Genomic DNA, 22258 nt, shown 5'->3' on the forward strand with positions numbered 1-22258 from the left:
CGGAAGATTAAAAAGCTGGCACCAAAATGCCCACTCTGCCAATGCTGTGGCTGCCTGCTGGCGTTCCCTGCCTAAGTGCAAACATGGGGCTGCTACATGAATGACTTGCTCCTTCCAAAGGAGCCACAGAGGCTTTGGAGCATTAGGCTGCACTTCCACAGATGCGGCGCAGCTCCCATGCCCTCCCTCCCCTGCCCAAATGAGAGCTTGGCACAAAGGAGACACAAATCAAGGGCCTGCTTCCTCTGAAGGATGGAGCAGCCGGGGTGGAGAAATGGGGGTGGTGGGGGTGGTCTGTCCCGGGCATCATCACTGAGGGGGGAGACATTCGGCATGTCGCCCGCCCAGGACTCCCAAGCCTACCCTGAGCCGCCGGGCAAAGGGGCAAAGCTGCGCCGCCTTGCCAGCAGCCTTCCTCCCTTCCCTCTTTGTTTTGACAGCTCAGGGGCGGCTTGGGAGTCACAGGCGGGCAGTGTGCCATTGCCCTCTGCTCCTGGGCTGTTTCCTGGGGGGGGGGGAGCCTCACCCAAGCTGTCAAAAGGAAAAGGGAAGGGAGGAAGGCTGCTAGCAAGGCAGCGTGGCTCCCCACCCCCACCCCCGCCCAGGAAGCAGCCTGCCATGGGCGGGCTCCTCCACCCCCATGGTGTCTCGCCCCCTGGGATGCTCACTGTTAGAATTCCTGCTCCATGATTGCAGTCATGGGATTGTTGCCTATCACGTGACGGTGTATGTTTTGACTCTACAGAGTGGGAAGTGACGGAGACAGGATGTTTGTGTTATTGTGTTCCGTGAAGTGGGACTATTGTCCTTTGTTGTTTTTATCTTTGGTATCTGATGCTAGAGAGAGAGGGAGCCACGTTGCAGTGCTCCGTGTGTGTTTAGATGTAAATAAAGTAGATTAGCCAAAATGCTGAGTTGCTGAGGTCTGTCACACAACTGCGAAGACTCTGCAGGTCCCGAAGTGTGCTGGTGTCTGTTGGCATCGGTCGCTGTGATGTTTGGGCAGAAGAAAGCTCATGAAGCTCACGAACGATCGACCAGGAGGGAGAGAACATGCCAGTTGGGCCTGTGTCTCTGCCAGGGTCCTACTCGAGTGTAGGACGAGCTCCTGAACACCCCGCCCCATGGCCCCGCAAATGCAGCCTGGACAACTCTGCGCACCTTTCCTCTGGCCGAAGACGACACTCACAGTGGACGGAAAACAAAGGCATGCTAACCCTGACAGAATCAGGGCGCCAAACGCCCAGATATTCATTTTCATTTTTGCACCTTTTCCTCCAAGGGGCTCAAGGTGGCATTGGTGGTTCTCCCCCTCCCCATTTAATTCCCCCAACTGTGAGGTAGGTCAGCCTGTGATTGCCCCAAGGTCACCAAGCGAGCTTTGTAGCCCGGTGAGAGATTTGAACCCTGGTCTCTCCACAAAAATGGCCTTGGGTTGAATGTTTTCAAGGACTGCGGTTGGAAGAGAGATGAGCTGGGATGCCAGAAGATGACAGAAAGCAGTTGACTATCATTAATATGCAATGATAAACCTAGACAGCATCTTAAAAAGCAGAGATATCACCTTGCTGACAAAGGTCCGTATACCGTAGTTAAAGCCATGGTTTTCCCAGTAGTGATGTATGGAAGTGAGAGCTGGACCATCAAGAAGGCTGATCACCGAAGAATTGATGCTTTTGAATTCTGGTGCTGAAAGAGACTCTTGAGAGTCCCATGGACTGCAAGAAGATCCAACCTCTCCATTCTGAAGGAAATCAGCCCTGGGTGCTCACTGGAAGGACAGATCCTGAAGCTGAGGCTCCAAGACTTTGGCCACCTCATGAGAAGAGAAGACTCCCTGGAAAAGACCCTGATGTTGGGAAAGATGGAGGGCACAAGGAGAAGGGGACGACGGAGGATGAGATGGTGGGACAGTGTTCTCAAAGCTACCAGCATGAGTTTGACCAAACTGCGAGAGGCAGTGAAAGACAGGAGTGCCTGGCGTGCTCTGGTCCAGGGGGTCACAAAGAGGAGAACACGACTAAACGACTAAACAACAACAACAATCATTAATATTATTGTTATTTCTGCACACTGCTGAATGAAGCCCGGCTGACTGGGAATCTTGACCCTCTTAACTTGAACCCTCAAAGGGAATTTTCTGGGTTCACTGCGGAGATGTTTCAATGCCACGTCCGAAGCGAAGCTCACCACATCTCAGCCACATGGTGTGTCCACCATGTGGGGACATGTTGCAGAAATCAAAAAGCTGCTTTGGTCCACATCATCGGTGTGCATCTTTGCAAAATGCAACGGGAACTGGAGGGAGGAAAGGAGAGCCATTTTGTATGCGTTCCCCTTATTTCCGACGCTTTCCCTGTTTTCAAAATGCGCTTGGAAGGAAGCTCACTGTTTGAACTGTAAATTTCTTTATTTCATAAGGAAGCTCACAGTTCCGAGTGGCCAATCTGCTTCTTTCAAACGCTGATGCGCTCCCTGAGCTTCTGGAGCAGGGCTGGTTCAGGCAACAGAGAGAGAGGCAGGTCATCACAAGTATTTTCTCTCGCTGGCGTTGGAGGCTTTGGGAATGCAGCTGAGTTCACTCGCGCTCCCTGACATTTCCATTTCCTTCTCCCAGCTTCTGATCGTTTGAGGAATTCATTAGGCAGTGCAGGAGTGTGGTTTTTGTTGTTTTTTTTAATTTTTAAAAAAATCAAGATAGAATTTTAATTATATTTTGTTCAGTCTCATGAGGCTCCCAGGCTTGAGTTGCTATGAATAAATATGCAGAAGGTTTGGTTTATTATGCCATGACTCATGAAATCTGTATCCAAGGGGAGTCAGGGTTTATATTCTTTGCTATCTCTGAGAGAATCTTGGATGCTAACCTCTTTGCTTGCCGGTTTTGAAATGCTAAAACACACACACACACAGACACACATACCAACCCACTCCAACGAAACACACCAACATGTCAAGTCAGTTTCTTCTCAGTTTACATTTCTGGTTAGGGATATGTGAGACACCCCCCCCCCCAGGAGAAATTGCACCTCTTTATGGACCATAAAGAAGGCTGATCGCCAAAGAATGGATGCTTTTGAATTCTGGTGCTGGAGGAGACTCTTGAGAGTCCCATGGACTGCAAGAAGATCCAACCTCTCCATTCCTAAGGAAATCAGTCCTGAGTGCTCACTGGAAGGACAGATCCTGAAGCTGAGGCTCCAATACTTTGGCCACCTCATGAGAAGAGCAGACTCCCTGGAAAAGACCCTGATGTTGGGAAAGATGGAGGGCAGAAGGAGAAGGGGACAACAGAGGACGAGATGGTGGGACAGTGTTCTTGAAGCTACAAACAATGAGTCTGACCAAACTGGGGGAGGCAGTGGAAGACAGGAGTGCCTGGTGTGCTCTGGTCCAGGGGGTCACGAAGAGTCGGACATGACTAAACAACTAAACAACAAAAATTGATTTTCCCGGTGCAAAGTTATGCATTTCCATGGAAAACACTACAAAGATCTACTCCACTGGTCTTGGCTGTTCCTGCCTGCAGTGCAACAATTCTCAGTTTCAACATCTTTTCTCTTGTGCATTCTCCCTTCACACTTTCACTGCATCATGGGTCTTGCAGTATTACAATATGCTGCAAGAAATGTTGAAGGAGATGCTCGATTGCGTGTCGTTTTGAGGTGCGTTGGGCAAGAAAAAGCGACCCATAAATTTAACAAACAAACCATCAAAACTTTAAATGAATTTCACACTGCATTATGGGTTTTGTTGCTTTTGATGGCATCCACTAGCCTTCAGCAGCCTGGCCCCCGGCAGTGAGCTGACTAGGGTTCATGGGAGTTGTAGTCCAAACTGCCTGGATGGCATCAGGTTGGGGAAACGGTTATTATTGCTAATAATAATATTCACAATTACTTTGAAATAAGACTATAAACGCATGATGCAGTGTGACTGCAAGCTGCCTATGAATGAAGGAGCACATGCAACACTTGTCTGTAACAGTCGTTGAACTGCAGCTGAGCAGATGGTAGCAATGAACATACCGACAGAGTCTGCCTATGACTCTTGAATGAAAGTTCCCATTATCGGGGTATTCCATTTTAGGCAAAAATCTGGCTCTTTTCAGAGAGGGGAGAGTAGTTTTAAGCCATGGCTCACTTGCTATGAAGGACTTGCTATGAAGGACCAGCCATCTCTCACAGATTCAATTTAACAGTGTCTCCACCTTAACATGAACAATATTTATGGCACAGTGGTACCTTGGTTCTCAAACGCCTTGGTTCCCAAACACTGAAAACCCAGAAGTAGGTGTTCCAGTTTTCAAATGTTTTTCGGAAGCCGAACGTCCGATGTGGCTGTTGGCTATTGTTTCCGGGGCGCCTGCACCAATCAGAAGCTGCGCCTTGGTTTTTGAACATTTTGGAAGTCAAATGGACTTCCAGAACAGATTAACTTTGGCGCTTTTGTTGTTGCTAATTATTTTGCATTTTTCTTTTTGAGGTTTTTTCGGTTCATTTGTTTTTGGGACAGTGTGGAACCCAGTTCAGCTACTGATTGATTGATTGATTTTGTGACTGCGGAAATGGATAAAAGCCCCCCATCCAAACAATGACTATCATCAGTACAGGTAAAGAAAAAAAGTTGTTTCAATTTTTATCATCTACAATACTGTCTTATTTATTTTATAGTACAGTACATTGCTTATTGCTTTCATTTTATGGATCAGTGGTCTCGTTAGATAGTAAAATTCATGTTAAATTGCTGTTTTAGGGGTTGTTTTTAAAAGTCTGGAACGGATTAATCCTTTTTGCATTACTTTCTATGGGAAAGTGCACCTTGGTTTTGGAACGTTTTGGTTTTGGAACGGGTTTCCGGAACGGATTAAGTTTGAGAACCAAGGTACCACTGTATTTTCCTTCAAACAAAGGACTGAGCATGCTCATTGAGCCCAGAATTTTGATTGGCTGATGGGGAGTTAGGGTAACTAGGATGATGGGATGGAATAGCCCAGAAGGAGGTCATAGCAGCTGAACACTGAACAGGAACTTTCCATGCTGCACCATTTTACTGCAGATCCAAATCGCTCAATTTTAAAATTTACCAACGGTCTACCTTGTGACACCTCCACACACACACACACACACCCAGTGCCGCCGTGAGCCACACACTATATAACTTGTCATCCTGAGGAGTCCATAGTTTTCTGGGTAATAAAGTGCAAACAGAGGTTACGACCCCCATGAAATAATCACAGCAGGATTTCTCTGACACCGCAAAAGCCCTCCGAGGCTATTATGATTAATCTCTGGTTCTTATTAAAAGCCTCCATTGCGAGCGAGGCTGTGTTCTAGTGTTATTGCCCTATTGGATTACAGAAAGAGAGAGAGAAAACACGGTTTATATGAACTACTCTGTTTGGGCAGATTAATGTGCCACGTTGGTGCTAAGTAGCCAACACAAAGCAACCGGCTCGCCACAAGAGTTATTAGTATTGTTATGTCAGAGCCAAACAGTACAAATTGAGAGCATTTGCAGATGACTTAGAACTGACGTTACAGGAGCCAGAATCTAGTACCAAAAGGGTTTTAGAACTGATTCAAGAATTTGGTCAAGTTGCAGGATTTAAATTGAATAAGTTGAAAACCAAGGTTTTAGAGAAAAATTTAACACCAATGGAGAGAGAGAGGTTTCAGAATGAGACAGGTTTAACAGTGGTTAAGAAAGTTAAATACCTGGGGATTAACATGACAGCAAAAAATGGGAATTTGTTTAAAGACAACTATGAGAAATGCTGGGCCGAAGTGAAAAAAGATTTAGAAATTTGGTCAAATTTGAAGCTTTCACTGCTGGGTCGTATTGCTGCAGTAAAAATGAATGTATTGCCTAGAATGTTGTTTTTGTTTCAAACATTGCAAATTGTGGACAAAATGGACTGTTTCAAGAGGTGGCAGAGAGATATTTCTAGATTTGTCTGGCAGGGCAAAAAGCCTAGAATAAAATTTAAAATATTAACAGATGCAAAGGAAAGAGGTGGATTTGCCCTGCCAGACTTTGAACTTTATTATGAATCAGCAGCCTTTTGCTGGTTGAAAGAATGGCTGCTTCTTGAAAACACTGACATTTTGGATTTAGAAGGTTTTAACAATGTATTTGGATGGCATGCATATCTGTGGTATGATAAGGTCAAAGCACATAAAGCATTTAAAAACCATATTGTCAGGAAAGCATTGTTTAATGTTTGGATAAGATACAAGGACTTATTGGAAAATAAAACCCCAAGGTGTCTGTCACCGATGGAAGCGAAAGCTCACAAAAAGCTCAATATGGAGGTCAAATGGCTGAAATATTGGGAAATTTTGGAACAAGATGGAGATGGACTGAAATTGCAGAGTTTTGAGAAACTAAAAAACAAAGTGCGAGACTGGCTTCATTATTATCAGATAATGGAGGCATATAATTTGGACAAGAAAATTGGCTTCCAGGTGGAAAAATCAAAATTGGAAACAGAACTGTTAGAACCCAAAACTAAGAATTTGTCAAGAATGTATAACTTGCTGTTGAAATGGAATACTCAGGATGAAACGGTGAAATCTGCTATGATTAAATGGGCACAAGATGTTGGACATAACATAATGATGGCTGACTGGGAACAGTTATGGACCACAGGTATGAAATTCATGGCATGTAATGCCTTAAGAGAGAATATTATGAAAATGATATACAGGTGGTACATGACACCAGTCAAGCTTGCAAAAATCTATCACTTGCCCGATAATAAATGTTGGAAATGTAAAGAAACCGAAGGTACATTCTTTCACCTTTGGTGGACATGCCCAAGGATTAAGGCTTTCTGGGAGATGATTTATAATGAAATGAAAAGGGTATTTAAATATACCTTTCTGAAGAAACCAGAGGCCTTTCTCCTGGGCATGGTTGGCCAAATGGTGTCAAAGAAGGACAGAACTTTCTTTATGTATGCCACAACAGCAGCAAGAATACTTATAGCAAAGTATTGGAAGACACAAGACCTACCCACTCTGGAAGAATGGCAGATGAAGGTGATGGACTACATGGAACTGGCAGAAATGACTGGCAGACTCTGAGACCAGGGAGAAGAGTCGGTGGAAGAAGATTGGAAGAAATTTTAAGACTATTTACAGAAATATTGCAAAATTAATGAATGTTAGAATGATGTTGGAATGAAGCTAGGTGGTTTAAGCAGTAATGCTATAAAGGTGTATGTAAAAAAGGATTGATAACAGATGAAAATTTAAAGTTATAGTATATTAAGTTAAAGGATCATGAGAAAACAAAGAGGGAAAGAAATTGCTGACTTAAATAACTGAACTGGAATACAAAAAAGGGAGGTATGAGGAGGTCAGGGAAAAAAGGATATGAATGTAAGCATTAGAAAGATTGATCCATTTTCCTTTTCTTCTTTTTAAGTGTCTTTTATTCCTTTTTTTCTGTATTTTGTATTTTGTATTTTCCTTGTATTTTTATTTTTTGTTTTTGTGTAATTCTTTTTTTCCTCTGAAATTTTAATAAATATCATTTTTTTTTAAAAAAAAGAGTTATTAGTATTGTTTTTAGTTGCAAATTGGGAAGTCTCACCTTTAAACTCTACGTGGGGCTACCTTTGAAGGTGACCCAGAAACTGCAATTAATCCAGAATGCAGCACCTAGACTGGTGACTGGGAGTGGCCGCCGGGACCACATAACACCAGTCTTGAAAGACCTACACTGGCTCCCAGTACGTTTCCGAGCACAATTCAAAGTGCTGGTGTTGACCTTTAAAGCCCTAAAGGGCCTCGGTCCAGTATATCTGAAGGAGCGTCTCCACCCCCATCGTTCTACCCGGACACTGAGGTCCAGCTCCGAGGGCCTTCTGGCGGTTCCCTCATTGCGAGAAGCAAAGCTACAGGGAACCAGGCAGAGGGCCTTCTCGGTAGTGGCACCTGCCTTGTGGAACGCCCTCCCATCACATGTCAAGGAAATAAGCAGTTATCCTATTTTTAAAAGCCATCTGAAGGCAGCCCTGTTTAGGGAAGTTTTTAATATTTAATGCTGTATTGTTTTTAACATGTGATTGGGAGCCACTCAGAGTGGCTGGGAAAACTCAGCCAGATGGGCGGGGTATAAATAAATTATTATTATTATTATTATTATTATTATTATTATTATTATTATTATTATTATTATTATTATTATATTAAACGCAAATGGAATCAAATTTCCCTCCCACCCCTACTTTTGAGAAAACTTATTCTAATGGAAGAATGGAGGTGTCCTAACCACACACTCAGAGAGAGACACCCTGAGCTGTTTGACAGTGCAACAGATTCCTCCAGAAAGTGATGGAGTCTCCTTCATTGGAGGTTTTTAAACAGAGGCTAGATTCCCGCCCCCAGTCCTCCGTGCATTGTACTAGATGACCCTTGGCATCCCTACAATTCTACGATTCTAAAAAAGAGAACTTATTGGTTGCCTTTTTCTTAATTTGCAGAAGTACAGTGATACCTTGGTTCTCAGACTTAATCCCTTCTGGAAGTCCGTTCCAAAACCAAAGCGTTCTAAAACCAAGGTGCGCTTTCCCATAGAAAGTAATGCAAAACGGATTAATCCATTCCAGACTTTAAAAAAACCAACCCTAAAACAGCAGTTGAACATAGATTTTACTATTTATGGATCCATAAAATGAAAGCAATAATGTACTGCAGTCACAGAATCCATCAATCAGTAGCTGAACTGGGTTCCACACGGTCACAAAAACAAAACAAAAAAGAGCTACAAAAACGCAAAATAAACAGCAAAAACAGACAGGCCTCAGCATAACACTCAAAATGGAAGCGTAACACTCAAAACGGAGCACGTTTGTCTTCTGAAAAACATTCGCAAACCCGGAACACTTACTTCCGGGTTTGCAGTGTTTGGGTTCCAGGTTGTTTGAGTACCAAGCCATTTGAGAACCAAGGTACCACTGTAATTCAAAGCAACTTACAGCAATAAATATGGAACACGTGTGTAATGGGAATTGGGGGGTTGCTTGTGCGTAAGTTGCCGCCACTCTCGGTGAGGTGGCCTGGAAAAACCTTTCCCTTGCTGGACAGTCCTGATTCTGCGTCTGTCTCAGTCACTGGCAGAATCCGTCAGTGGGCGTTTCCTGAACTTCTTCCAACATAAAAGTTCCTTGACGGATAGTCTCCGCCTAGCCTCCCTGCGCGGAAGTCTTCTGCGCAGGGTGGGTGTGGGCAGTGGAGGACCAATGCTCTCCCCGCTGGTCTCTGGTGAAGAGTCCTGGAGCCATCCCTCCGAAACCCGCCTCTGCCCGCCTTTCTCCCTGGTGTAACGCTGATTTCCTTCCCCGGTCACTGAGTCCCCTCTTTTCCTGCTGGGACCTTCTCCGGCATTGCTCGGGAGCCCTTCCACCACTCCTGACTGTGATGGCAGTTCCCTGACAACGTGCATTAAAAGCAGTATAAAAAAACCCTAAAACCCATTCATGTTTTTAAAAGGCAGGATGAAAGCATCCCACCCACAGGAGGAGGGCCCAGATAATTAAAAACCAAAGGCCTGGCAGTAAAGAAATGCTTCAGCCATCTCCCCACCAATCTTTACTGCATCCCCACCCATTAAATGTGATTTGCCATTTCTTTTGACGTCCAGACATCAGTTTTTCTGTCGGATTGAGGCCACCCACTCCCTTGCCATTGTATGTCCCTTCCTTCCCTGATCAGCCACCTCTCCACACATTAATTTTTTGGGTCCTGTCCTTTATTTGAGGCCATCGGAGTGCTGTGATGGCTCCCTTGTCATGTTGTCCTCATGTATAAGGTGGGGAAGGGGAATATGAGCTCAGAGCTTCCATGGTTGAATAAGTCTAACACCCTCTATCTTTATCCGAACCACCTACTGTTTAAAAACAGAAATACAACATGAAGTCGGGAAAGCAGTATCATAAAAACAAAGACGCTTTTTTTTTCTTTTAAAAAAAGTATGATAAAAATAGGAATTCGGTGATAAACGGCTCCGATCTTATGGGCCAGGGAAAACCTGGAAATAAAGATATGTCTTTACAAAACACCTGAAGCAAACTGATGGATGGTGCATCACATACCCACAAAATCCAGTATATCACAGAGGCTGACACCACCGCTCTCCATCTCTCTGCTTGCCAGCAAGATCTATTACCAATCTGGACCTCTGCAATTATGGTGGGAAAACACAAGGGGGGGGGGAATCTAGGATACACAAAGGACCCTGAGTGAGGACTCAAAATTCAGGAAGTCCCTGTGTGTTTTCTCACTTGTGCATAGTCTTCAGAACATAAGAACTTGAGATGGGCCTGCTGGATCAGGCCAATGGTCCACCTGGTCCGGCATCCTGCTCTCACAGTGGCCAGCCAGATGCCCCAATAGGAAACCAGCAAGCAGGATCCAACCACAAGAGCCCTCTCCCCTCCCATGGTCTCCAGCAACTGGTGTTGAGAAGCATTGCTGCCTCTGACTGTGGACAAAATAATGCTTCTTTAATTATAATGTCTGGGTTGTTTCTGAGATTATCTATGGCTCTCCTTTCAGCATGGTTTAGATTTTGTTGTAAGCGATGGTGTTTTCTGGTCACATCTGTTTGGATTCTGTGGCGGAAGCAGTCAATGTACAAGTCCAGTGTGGTATTGCGTCCATCAGGAGGGGTCCATGTGGAGTCCCTTTTTGTGTAACACTTTTTCGGTGGTAGTTGGTGGTCAGTGTTCTGTTGGGAGGGTGGTTGTTGTTCTCCAGTGGGTTGAGAGGTGTTGTGTTGTGAAGTTGTTGTTTGTTCTGATTTGTCTTGTTGTTGTGTGTGTTGAAAATACTCCTTCAGGCGTAAACGGCGGAAAAATGCTTCCAAGTCCCCGTAGAACTGAATCATGTGTGGGGATTTGGCAGGGCAGAATGACAGTCCACGTGAAAGGACTGATTCCTCGGCTGGGCTGAGTGCTTGCTGTGAGAGATTGACAATATTGTTGATCTTGTTTTGATTAGTAGCCTGTAGGTTGATTTTGACTATGGCAGACCAACACGGCTACCTATCTGTATCTGACTGTGGAGTCAGTCATGGCTAGTAGCCTCTGATGGTCCATGAATGTGTTTCTTTCAAAACCATCTAGGGTGGTGGTCTTCACTGCCTCCTGTGGGAGCGACTTCCAAAGTTCAACAAGGCACTGCACAAAGCCACTTCCGACCTCAAGAGGAGGTGTTGTTGCAGGCCTCCGCACAATTAGGGGAATCCTCGGCCGCGTCATCCCCTGGCCAGCCAATTGGCTGGCCCAGGGGGTGTGGCCTGCTCCATTTAAGGCAGGCGCGGCCAGGGATCTCCCTCTTTGGCCGCATTGGTATGAGTGTTGCTATGTAGACGGATGGGGGGGGGGGGAGGAAGCGCCATCACCTCCCCCAGATATTGAAGGGTAGTCCGATAAAGGATTCCGGGGGGCGTGGCCCTGTCTGAAGCCTATGGAGGTGAGGGCCTAAAGCACGCCCCCAATCAGTGACCCCGGGGGAGTTCCCAGTTGATGTGCATCAGCAGGACTCCCCCTACCAGTGGTTAACCCTTCACGGACTTCAAGCTAACAGGCTGAAGCCGGATAGTCATTTAGGACCAATGCCTAAGCCAATCCCACTCATCACCTGTAACCAATAAAGTTGTGGCCAATTTTTGCCCATTAACCTAAAATAATGGTGTCACGTGTCTTTATTCCTACTGGGGGGAGGCAGGAACTCGCCACGCAAAGCACCCTGACTCTGTAATGGTGCGCGGTGAAGGAAACAAAACACCAAGGAAGTAAATGACCAGAGCCAAGAACTGAGAGATAGAGAAACAACAGAAGACAGACCTGGACGCTGGATGGAGAAGACCAAGAAGCAGAGCAGCACAGGAGCATAGGAAGATTCCTTATTCTGATCCAGACCAAAGGTCCCTCTAGCTTAGCATTGTCCACACTGACTTGCAGAGGCTCTCCAGGTGTTCAGACCAGGGTACTTCCCGGTCCTACCTGGAGATACCACCGGAGGTTGAATCTGAGACCTTCTGTATACAAGGTAGATATTCTGCTAAGGAGCTATGGACTTCTCTCATGCATGAGAGAAGGCCTGGAAACGATGCCTTATGAGGAACGGCTAAGGGAGCTGGGCATGTTTAGCCTGGAGAAGAGGAGGTTAAGGGGTGATATGATAGCCATGTTCAAATATATAAAAGGATGTCACATAGAGGAGGGAGAAAGGTTGTTTTCTGCTGCTCCAGAGAAGCAGACACGGAGCAATGGATCCAAACTACAAGAAAGAAGATTCCACCTAAACATTAGGAAGAACTTCCTGACAGTAAGAGCTGTTTGACAGTGGAATTTGCTGCCAAGGAGTGTGGTGGAGTCTCCTACTTTGGAGGTCTTTAAGCAGAGGCTTGACAACCATATGTCAGGAGTGCTCTGATGGTGTTTCCTGCTTGGCAGGGGGTTGGACTCGATGGCCCTTGTGGTCTCTTCCAACTCTATGATTCTATGATTCTTCTATGATTCTATGTCCAGACTGCAAGGGGACAGTTGTGCCCCTGTGCAGACTGTGACCCACCAAGCCCAACCACAGCTTTCAAGCCATGCATGATAGCCAGCTCGCTGGATCACCACCTGGTCGTGGTGAGTGGGCTTGCACATTCCTATGACCCTTGTGAGCGAAGCCGTCAGGTGTCTCATACTCCCAGCAGGGTCAACCAAGGCGGTAAGGTCAAAGGGAAGGAGCTAGACACAGAATAATCCAAGAAGTCCTCAATGGCAGAACAGGAAGATGACAAGTGGCATGTTACAACGGCTGTGAAGGCAGATGAAGGCTGAAGCAGATAAGAATCTCCTGATCGTCATGACTACTTCATGCCATCGGAACAGAGCCATACTGCAAAGACTGTGCATTGGTCAGCATGCCCTGATCTACACACATAAAACAAATCCACACACAGGCTTCTTCCAAAAACCCATCCCAAACCCAAACCCCAAAAGTCCCATGGTGATTGGCAAATGGTAACTGGGGCAGGATAATGAAATCTAGAAGCCCCTAGAAGAAGAAGAAGAAGAAGAAGAAGAAGAAGAAGAAGAAGAAGAAGAAGAAGAAGAAGAAGAAGAAGAAGAAGAGGAGTTTGGATTTGATATCCCGCTTTATCACTACCCAAAGGAGACTCAAAGCGGCTAACATTCTCCTTTCCCTTCCTCCCCCACAACAAACACTCTGTGAGGTGAGTGGGGCTGAGAGACTTCAGGGAAGTGTGACTGGCCCAAGGTCACCCAGCAGCTGCATGTGGAGGAGCGGGGAAGTGAACCCGGTTCCCCAGATTACGTGACTACCGCTCTTAACCACTACACCACACTGGCTCTCCCTAGTCATGAATTGGAACATGGCCAGTGGATACAGATTCAGTCACCCTGACTCAAGGAACAAGGCATTTGAGCAGCTCGGCAGCTGTATCCATGACTGAGAAGCCCTTTTTAGGATCCACTCTGCTCGCCCCGAAAAGGGGGAGGGGCTGGGAATGGTGCCCTAAACATAGTCTGCCTCCCTTTTCCCTGACTGGATTAGCACGGTCAGTGGGGTCACCACCCAGTGGTCATAAAAGAAGGACGTGTAGATCCAGAATTGGCCTCCACTCACTTACAGACTCACTGTTAAAGCCCTAAACGGCCTCGGCCCAGTATACCTGAAGGAGCGTCTCCACCCCCATCGTTCTGCCCGGTCGCTGAGGTCCAGCGCCGAGGGCCTTCTGGCGGTTCCCTCATTGCGAGAAGCCAAGTTACAGGGAACCAGGCAGAGGGCCTTCTCGGTAGTGGCGCCCGCCCTGTGGAACGCCCTCCCATCACATGTCAAGGAAATAAACAGCTACCTGACATTCAGAAGACATCTGAAGGCAGCCCTGTTGAGGGAAGTTTTTAACGTGTGATATTTTACTGTATTTTTGGTTTTTATGGAAGCCGCCCAGAGTGGCTGGGGAGGCCCAGCCAGATGGGCGGGGTAGAAATAATAAATTATTATTATTATTATTATTATTATTATTATTATTATTATTATTATTATTATTTTAAAACTGTGTTTATGGAAGACAATTTTACTCGGCTATTAGGGATAGGAGGAGGAGGAGGAGGAGGAGGAGGAGGAGGAGGAGGTTAGCTAGTTTAGAACACCTCCTCCAATGGTTTGACATTAACCCTGATGGCACACTCTTCCACTGTGTCTTGAGACAGACGGATGCCACCAATAGGTTTGGCATGGTGGGTCACACATGGGAAGAAGCCTGGTCTGCAGTGATTAACCAAGAGTTTGAATAAGGACCAAATCCTCCAGATGATTAGGGTTGCCATATATTGAAGAGCAAAAATGAGGACACATTTGCCGGCACCTGGGGCAGAAGGGGGAGGTGGTGCAGAAGTGGGCAAACATCCCTTCAAAATATACAAAAACGAGAACCTGATCCTTTCCTGCATCCTGCAAAACTCACACAGTATGTACAGTGGTACCTTGGGTTAAGAACTTAATTCGTTCCAGAGGTCTGTTCTTAACCTGAAACTGTTCTTAACCTGAGGTACCACTTTAGCTAATGGGGCCTCCGGCTGCCGCCGCCACACGATTTCTGTTCTCATCCTGAAGCAAAGTTCTTAACCCGAGGTACTATTTCTGGGTCAGCAGAGTCTGTAACCTAAAGCGTATGTAACCTGAAGCGTATGTTACCCGAGGGACCACTGTATATGTTTTGCACTTGGTTGCCTAGCACTGAGTAGGCAACATAAAAAGTAGCCCGCTCCCGTAACCCTGGACATTTTGGCAAATTCAAAAAAATCTGCCTGGACAGAAATTTTACCACTGAAAAAGAGGACACGTCCTGGAAAAAGAGGAGGAATGGCAACCCTAGATGAAATGCCAAGTGTGAAGCTTGGTTGGAGAGGCAGCAGTTGTCCTCAAGGACCACCCTGGGTGCTAGCAGAACTCTGGGGCAATGGCCTGTCTCCTCCGTCAACAGGCAGGAGCTGACATCTGTCCCCAATGCAAAGACAGCTTTAAAAATAGCACAACTATTTCTTTCTGAATTACCTTCTACATGTGTGCCATGCTAAAAATAGTTGTTGTTTCGAAAGAACGGCACTAAAAATAACTGAAGTTAGGTCAGGAAACGGTAGAAAATGAATTCCTCAGAGAGAGACCTTTTCATCCCAATGAGATAGCTTGTTTGAAGCAAAAAAAAATGTCTTCAGCTGTTTCCGGAAAGCACCTGTGATATCCGGATGCTGTGATGCGGCGCCACAGAACAGGGGCAGCCACATTCAAAGCCCTGCTCTGTGGAGAAGGCCTCGGGTATTTCGGGAGACCCCCAAGGAGAAGTTAAAAAACATGAAATTAAAGGACGCCTGCTTCTTGGAGAAAAGCAATGACAAACCTAGACAGCATCTTAAAAAGCAGAGACATCATCTTGCCGACAAAGGTCCGTATAGTTAAAGCCATGGTTTTCCCTGTAGTAATGGATGGAAGTGAGAGCTGGACCATCAAGAAGGCTGATCGCCGAAGAATTGGTGCTGTTGAATTATGGTGTTGGAGGAGACTCTTGAGAGTCTCATGGACTGCAAGAAGATCCAACCTCTCCATTCTGAAGGAAATCAGCCCTGAGTGCTCACTGGAAGGACAGGTCCTGAAGCTGAGGCTCCAAGACTTTGGCCACCTCATGAGAAGAGAAAGACTCCCTGGAAAAGACCCTGATGTTGGGAAAGATGGAGGGCCCAAGGAGAAGGGGACGACAGAGGACCAGATGGTGGGACAGTGTTCTCGAAGCTACCAGCATGAGTTTGACCAAACTGTGAGAGGCAGTGAAAGACAGGAGTGCCTGGTGTGCTCTGGTCCAGGGGGTCACGAAGAGTCAGACACAACTAAACAACTAAACAACAACAACAAGAAGAAGAAGAAATCAATCAGCTGGTTTCTCCAGTTACCTGGTCCTGAGATAGGACAGATATAAACACACAAAATGGAATCATAGAATGGTAGAGTTAGAAGGGACCCCAAGATTGAGTCCAATCCTCTGCAATGCAGGAATCTTTCCCCCATGTATATACACATTCTATCAGACTGTCTTGGTGGGATAGATAGGAAGGAGAAGGTTCATTTCATCAGCTTTGCTGGAGGCAGTGTTCCACCAGGCACCTCCTGCCCCAGATTGTCCCAGCTGGTCAGAATAAGAACTATTTAGAAATTGAAACCCCTACGAAGGAACAGCGGCAAGAAAAATTGATGGACTATGCAGAACCGGCAAAACTGACGCACAGACTATGGGACAAGGACAACTGCGACTTTAAATGGGAATGGGAACCCTTTACAAAGTACTTAAAGAAACAACAAAATGAATTGGACTCCTTGGCAGGTTTCGAATAAGCAGACACAAACTTATTGGTTGTTAACATAATGGACAGATAATTTAAGGATCTTGACAATTTGATAATATGCAGAGAATAATATGTGTTGAAAAATCAGAGAGAGGAACTGAGGGAAGTCTCGGGCTGGGAGGGTTTCTTTTTGGGGAGGGGGGAATGGGGGAATGAAAAGAAGATGATATGTTTTGATAATTTGTTATGTTGAAATTTTCAATAAAAACTATTTAAAAAAAAGAAAAAAGAAATTGATGCCTGAGTTCCGATTTTTATTTTCCTCCTCTCTCCCTGTCCCTATTCCCTTGTGTGTCATGCCTTCGGCTTACTACTACTACTACTACTACAACCACCACCACCATAAGTGCTATTTTTCTAGAAAAAGAGGTGCTGGAATTCTCCATGAACGCCTCCCTTGTTCTCTTATAACGGCAATGGTGCCCACCTGAGAGGGGCCGGAACTGAGTCCCAGAGAGATCCGGCTGAAGAAAAGCCCTGATTATTATCATTGTAAGCCTGCAGGTATCCCTGAAGGAGCGTCTCCACCCCCATCATTCTGCCCGGACACTGAGGTCCAGCTCCGAGGGCCTTCTGGCGGTTCCCTCCTTGCGAGAAGCAAAGCTACAGGGAACCAGGCAGAGGGCCTTCTCGGTGGTGGCGCCCGCCCTGTGGAACGCCCTTCCAGCAGATGTCAAAGCGATAAACAACTACATGACATTCAGAAGACATCTTAAGGCAGCCCTGTTCAGGGAAGTTTTTAACGTGTGATATTTAGTGTATTTTTGGTTTCTATGGAAGCCGCCCAGAGCGGCTGGGGAGGCCCAGCCAGATGGGCGGGGTATAAATTATTATTATTATTATTATTATTATTATTATTATTATTATTATTATTATTGCCTTATTTTGCCTGTTTGTCACTCTGTGAGCCCTTATAGTTGAAGTGGGGCACAAATGCTCTAAAAAAACCACCCCAGAACAAATAAATAAACATAAGGCCTTCTACGTACGTAACTACCCAAACCTTGAAGCCCACCAACAGAGGGGCAGCCAGTGCTGATAATAATAATAATAATAATAATAATAATAATAATAATAATAATAATAATAATAATAATAATATTGATATTTATACCCCACCCATCTGGATGGGTTTTCCAAGCCACCCTGGACGGCTCCCAACAGCCTACAAAACATAGCTGTCAACGTTTCCCTTTTTTAAAGGGAAATTCCCTTATTCCAAATAGGATTCCTCGCAAGAAAAGGGGAAAGTTGACAGCTATGCTAAAGGTGCCATATCCTGTGGCATTTTGCCCCCAGAGGCCATCGATCCTCCACGTTCTTCGCCAGCTGGATCCACCTCAAGAGTAGCCCCACACAGATGCACTCTGCATGAATCTGACCTTCCAGCCAATAAGCCCAGTTCCAACGCCATTCCATGGGTCTTCCACCAAACGTTTCAACCCTAAAGAGTCGCGGGGTCCACCGGGATTTGAACCGTCTCCATCAGAGGCATGGAAACCCAGATCTCACACCAATTCAAAACCGCGCAGGCAAAGAAGACCCCACTCTCATTGCCACAGAAGGTGGCGGGCGGCTCTTACCTCGGACGATGATGTTAGTGGACTTCTTTGCTGGGTTCCCCACGTTGTTGTTGGCGATGCAGCTGTAGGTGCCGTCGTCGTCAGAGGTGATGGCTGGGATAGTCAGCGTCCCTCCCTTCAGGACCGTCTTCTCGGGCAGAGCTCCCACCGACCGGACCCAGGTGAGGGTGGGGAGTGGCTCCCCGCCTGTTGTGACGCACACCAAGGTGATGGCCTCTCCAGGATTGACCACGATGGGGTCGTCCACCAAGAGCTTGATCGAGGGAGATGCTGTGGAAAGAGGACCAAGTCGGTCAGGGTTCGAGGTCACTGCCAAGAAGGATGATAAAGGAAGAAGGAGTTAAGAAATGTGGGGAAAGAATTATTACACCCTTCGAAGAATTAGGGAAAGGATATTGGACAGATGGGATGTGGGTGGCGCTGTGGGTTAAACCACAGAGCTTAGGACTTGTCGATCAGAAGGTCAGCGGTTCAAATCCCTGCGACGGGGTGAGCTTCCGTTGCTCGGTCCCAGCTCCTGCCAACCTAGCAGTTCGAAAGCATACCAATGCAAGTAGATAAATAGGTACCACTCTGGTGGGAAGGTAAACGGCGTTTCCGTGCGCTGCTCTGGTTCACCAGAAGCGGCTTAGTCATGCCGGCCACATGACCTGGAAGCTGTACGCCGGCTCCCTCGGCCAGTAAAGTGAGATGAACGCCGCAACCCCAGAGTCGGCCACAACTGGACCTAATGGTCGGGGTGCCTTTACCTTTACCTTATGTTCCAACTTAACGCTGACTGGACTCAGTATTGTCCCAGGTAGGGCCTGGGTGGTGGCAGCGAGAAATAAAGTGGTGGCACAGGGATCAATAGACGGTGAAACGTCCGGCGACCCTGTGTGATTACTACACTCGGCTCCCATCCTCACCCCTGGCTCTGACTTTCGGAGGACGGGCGTGATGAGCGCAAGGCGCCAGGGAACCAGCCGCTTTGCAAAACGGCAGCATATTGCAGCCGGTGACGCTCTGCAGTGTCTCCTGATCCCCAAGGCTGGGTCTTTTATTAATGCCGGCGGTAATTGTGGGCAGCTGAGAGGGCAATGGGGCATTGCTCCTCTAGCGCATGGCGTCCGGCGAGAAGCACATCCGGCAAAGTCTGCCTGGTGGTATGCGCAGACCCTGCCCAGAGGTTTGAGACTATGCTGCGGCAGAGCTGACAGGGTTACTGAGCCATCACTCAAAAGTAGAGGGGAACATATTGATAGGGACCAATCTGTTTCTGGTAAATGCTACTGTGTAGAGGCAGTGTGGTGTATAGTGGTTAGGGCAGGGGTGAGCAAACTTTTTCAGCAGGGGGGCAGGACTATATTTTGAAGAAAAAAATAATGAACAAATTCCTAAGCCCCACAAACAACCCAGAGATGCATTTTAAATAAAAGGACACGTTCTACTCATGTAAAAACACGCTGGTTCCTGGACTGTCCGGGGGCCAGATTGAGAAGGCGATTGGGCCATATCTGGCCCCCGGGCCTTAGTTTGCCTACCCATGGGTTAGGGTGTCAGACTAAGACCTGGGAGAGACCCGGGTTCAAGTCCCCCACTTGGCCAAGAGGCTCACTGGATGTGACCCTGAGCTCAGTCACCACCTCTCAGCCTCACCTTCCTCCCAGGGTCATTGGGGTCGTGGGGAATTAGATGAGGGCGGGGAGAACCACATACGCCACCTCCGGCTCCTCGCAGGAAGAAGTGGGAAGAAGAAATGCAATAAATCAATGAAGTAAATGCGATTTTATCTGGTGGCATTTATGAATACTTGATATGTTTTGCATATATATGAACCTTTATCCCACCATGCAATACATTTTCGTTCTTCTTAGCTTAATGGTTTTTTTCATCTTGTATTTTTATTCTCCTTTATGACTCTTTATATGATGTATTCCACTTCGTTGTTTGGTGTGTTGTATTTGCCAATTATTATTATTATTATTATTATTATTATTATTATTATTATTATTAACACAAATCAGTCTCTCTCCAAAGTGAACTCTGGGAACTGTAGCGCTGTGAGGGGTTAGAGGCCTCCTAACAGCTCTCAGCACCCAGATCACTTTTTATTTTTAATTTTTTGTTGGAAGTCACCCAGAGTGGCTAGCCAGATGGGCAGGGTAGAAACAATAAAATATTATATTATTATTATTATTAAACACCTGGTGTGGGTGCAGCCTCAGTTTAAGGCAGTTTCCTGGGTCCCTCTTCACCTGCCCACCCTACAGAGGAAGCAGACAGAAACACCTCACCAAAATCAATGTAAACGCAAATCCTCCTTCACCTGCGCAGAGTTTACCTGCGGAACTCATTCATCTAGAAGGCAGTAATAGCCACACCTGGCACCATCTGGGGGGGGGGGCTGGGCACCCACAAAATGTTGGCTGTGGGTGCCTGGCCTTCTCCCGTTGCTACCACCCGCTGTCTTACCTGCCAGACCCCCATGGCAGGCTCCGTTGGGCATCCCTGTGGCCATGGCGGCTCCCACGGCGCCTTCCCCTGCCGTGTGATCTCATGCGCATGCTCCGGGCACCCACAAAATGGAGGCAGAACATGGCGCGCCTGATGGCCACCAGCTTGGATGGCATTAGAAGAGGACTGGACAATTTAATGGAGGAGGAGAGGTCTCTCTTTGGCTGCTAGCCTTGAAAACCACAGGAGGGGAGAGTTGCCATGGGAATAGGATGCTGGAATAAATAGGCTAGGGACCTGATCTGCCGTTCTAGAAATGGGCTGTGCCCACTGCCCACTTCCAGCCACTGCCAACTATCCCTCTTTCCCTTATCGCAGGGGTAGGCAACCTAAGGCCTGGGGGCCAGATGTGGCCCAATTGCCTTCTCAATCCGGCCCGCGAACGGTTTGGGAATCAGCGTGTTTTTACTTGAGTAGAATGTGTGCTTTTATTTAAAATGCATCTCTGGGTTATTTGTGGGGCCTGCCTGGTGTTTTTATATGAGTAGAATGTGTCCTTTTATTTAAAATGCATCTCTGGGTTATTGTGGGGCATAGGAATTCGTTCATTCCCCCCCCCCCCAAAATGAAGTCCGGCCCCCGACATGGTCTGAAGGATAGTGGACCGGCCCACGGCTGAAAAAGGTTGCTGACCCCTGCCTTATTGCTTGTTGGCCATGGGTAATTTGCTATTTCAAGCCTCCGCCGTGAAGCCACCCCATTTTATCACTCCGTTCTGCTTATTAGAGGGGCTGTTTTCCTTATCGGGGGATTACAGGCATCCTCGGAGCGAGCCAAGTTGTTGTTCTGCCTACTAAAGGAATAATTTATATATTGTAACGCGCACACAGAGACATGCATACACTCCTCCACCCAGATAATTCCTTAATATGTTGACATTGAAAAGAATTTCTCTCCCCCCACTCTCTCACTCTCTCTCTAAAAAAAGCATTAGACAAAACAGGCCGACACTTAATGGCGAGATTAAGAGTCGAGGCAACCTTTTTTAGCTTGGACCTAAGGAGAGAAGATAAAAGGGCAGCTTATGACATGATTTCATTACACAGCGCCACACCGCTAAGGCAGGCAGATTGCAGGGGATCATCCTTCCTTAAGCAACCCATCAGCATCTAACATCCGCATTGTGCTCCTTGCCACGAGGGCCGCTGAAATCTCAGTCGAGAGGTGGGCTTAATCCACCCGCCCTGCCTTCGCAAAATGAGCATGAAGTCATTGCCGGAGCAGCGGCTGAGCATCGCAGGGCTGGCAGGGGCCAGGGAGGTCACCAACGCTGCCTGCCTTCAACCCAGCAGATCATCGGAAGCCCTGCTGCCTCCGACCAAGGAGGAAGAGCATAGCCCATGGGTAGGCAAACTAAGGCTCGGGGCCGGATGCGGCCCAATCACCTTCTCAATCTGGCCCACGGACGGTCCGGGAATCAGCGTATTTTTACATGAGTAGAATGTGTCCTTTTATTTAAAATGCATATCTGGGTTATTTGTGGGGCATAGGAATTCGTTCATTTCTTTTGGCAAAATATAGTCCGGCCCCCCACAAGGTCTGAGGGACAGAGGACCGGCCCCCTGCTGAAAAAGTTTGCTGATCCTTGCCTTTTCCTGTAAGACCTATTACAGTCGTTCAAGAATCACAAAACAGAGAAACCAGTAGGAGAACACTTCAATCTCCCAGTACATTCTATACAAGATCTCAAAGTAGCTGTTTTACTACAAAGGAATTTCAGAAATAGACTGGAAAGAGAAGCTGCTGAATTGCA

At 46.7% G+C, this 22258-nt stretch overlaps 1 protein-coding gene across 2 annotated transcripts in view; it reads right to left on the bottom strand.

Moving 5' to 3' along the window:
• MDGA2 (MAM domain containing glycosylphosphatidylinositol anchor 2) overlaps positions 1-22258 on the bottom strand; it is a 412109-nt gene that overhangs the window by 140919 nt on the left and 248932 nt on the right. For both annotated transcript variants that reach the window (XM_081195650.1, XM_081195649.1), the window contains exon 6: positions 18010-18279. In XM_081195650.1, coding sequence (XP_081051776.1) covers positions 18010-18279 — 270 coding nt within the window. The remainder of the gene's footprint in view (positions 1-18009; positions 18280-22258) is intronic.

The sequence above is a fragment of the Podarcis bocagei genome (assembly GCF_964188305.1).
Source record: "Podarcis bocagei genome assembly, chromosome: 1".
In the NCBI taxonomy this organism is placed as follows: domain Eukaryota; kingdom Metazoa; phylum Chordata; class Lepidosauria; order Squamata; family Lacertidae; genus Podarcis; species Podarcis bocagei.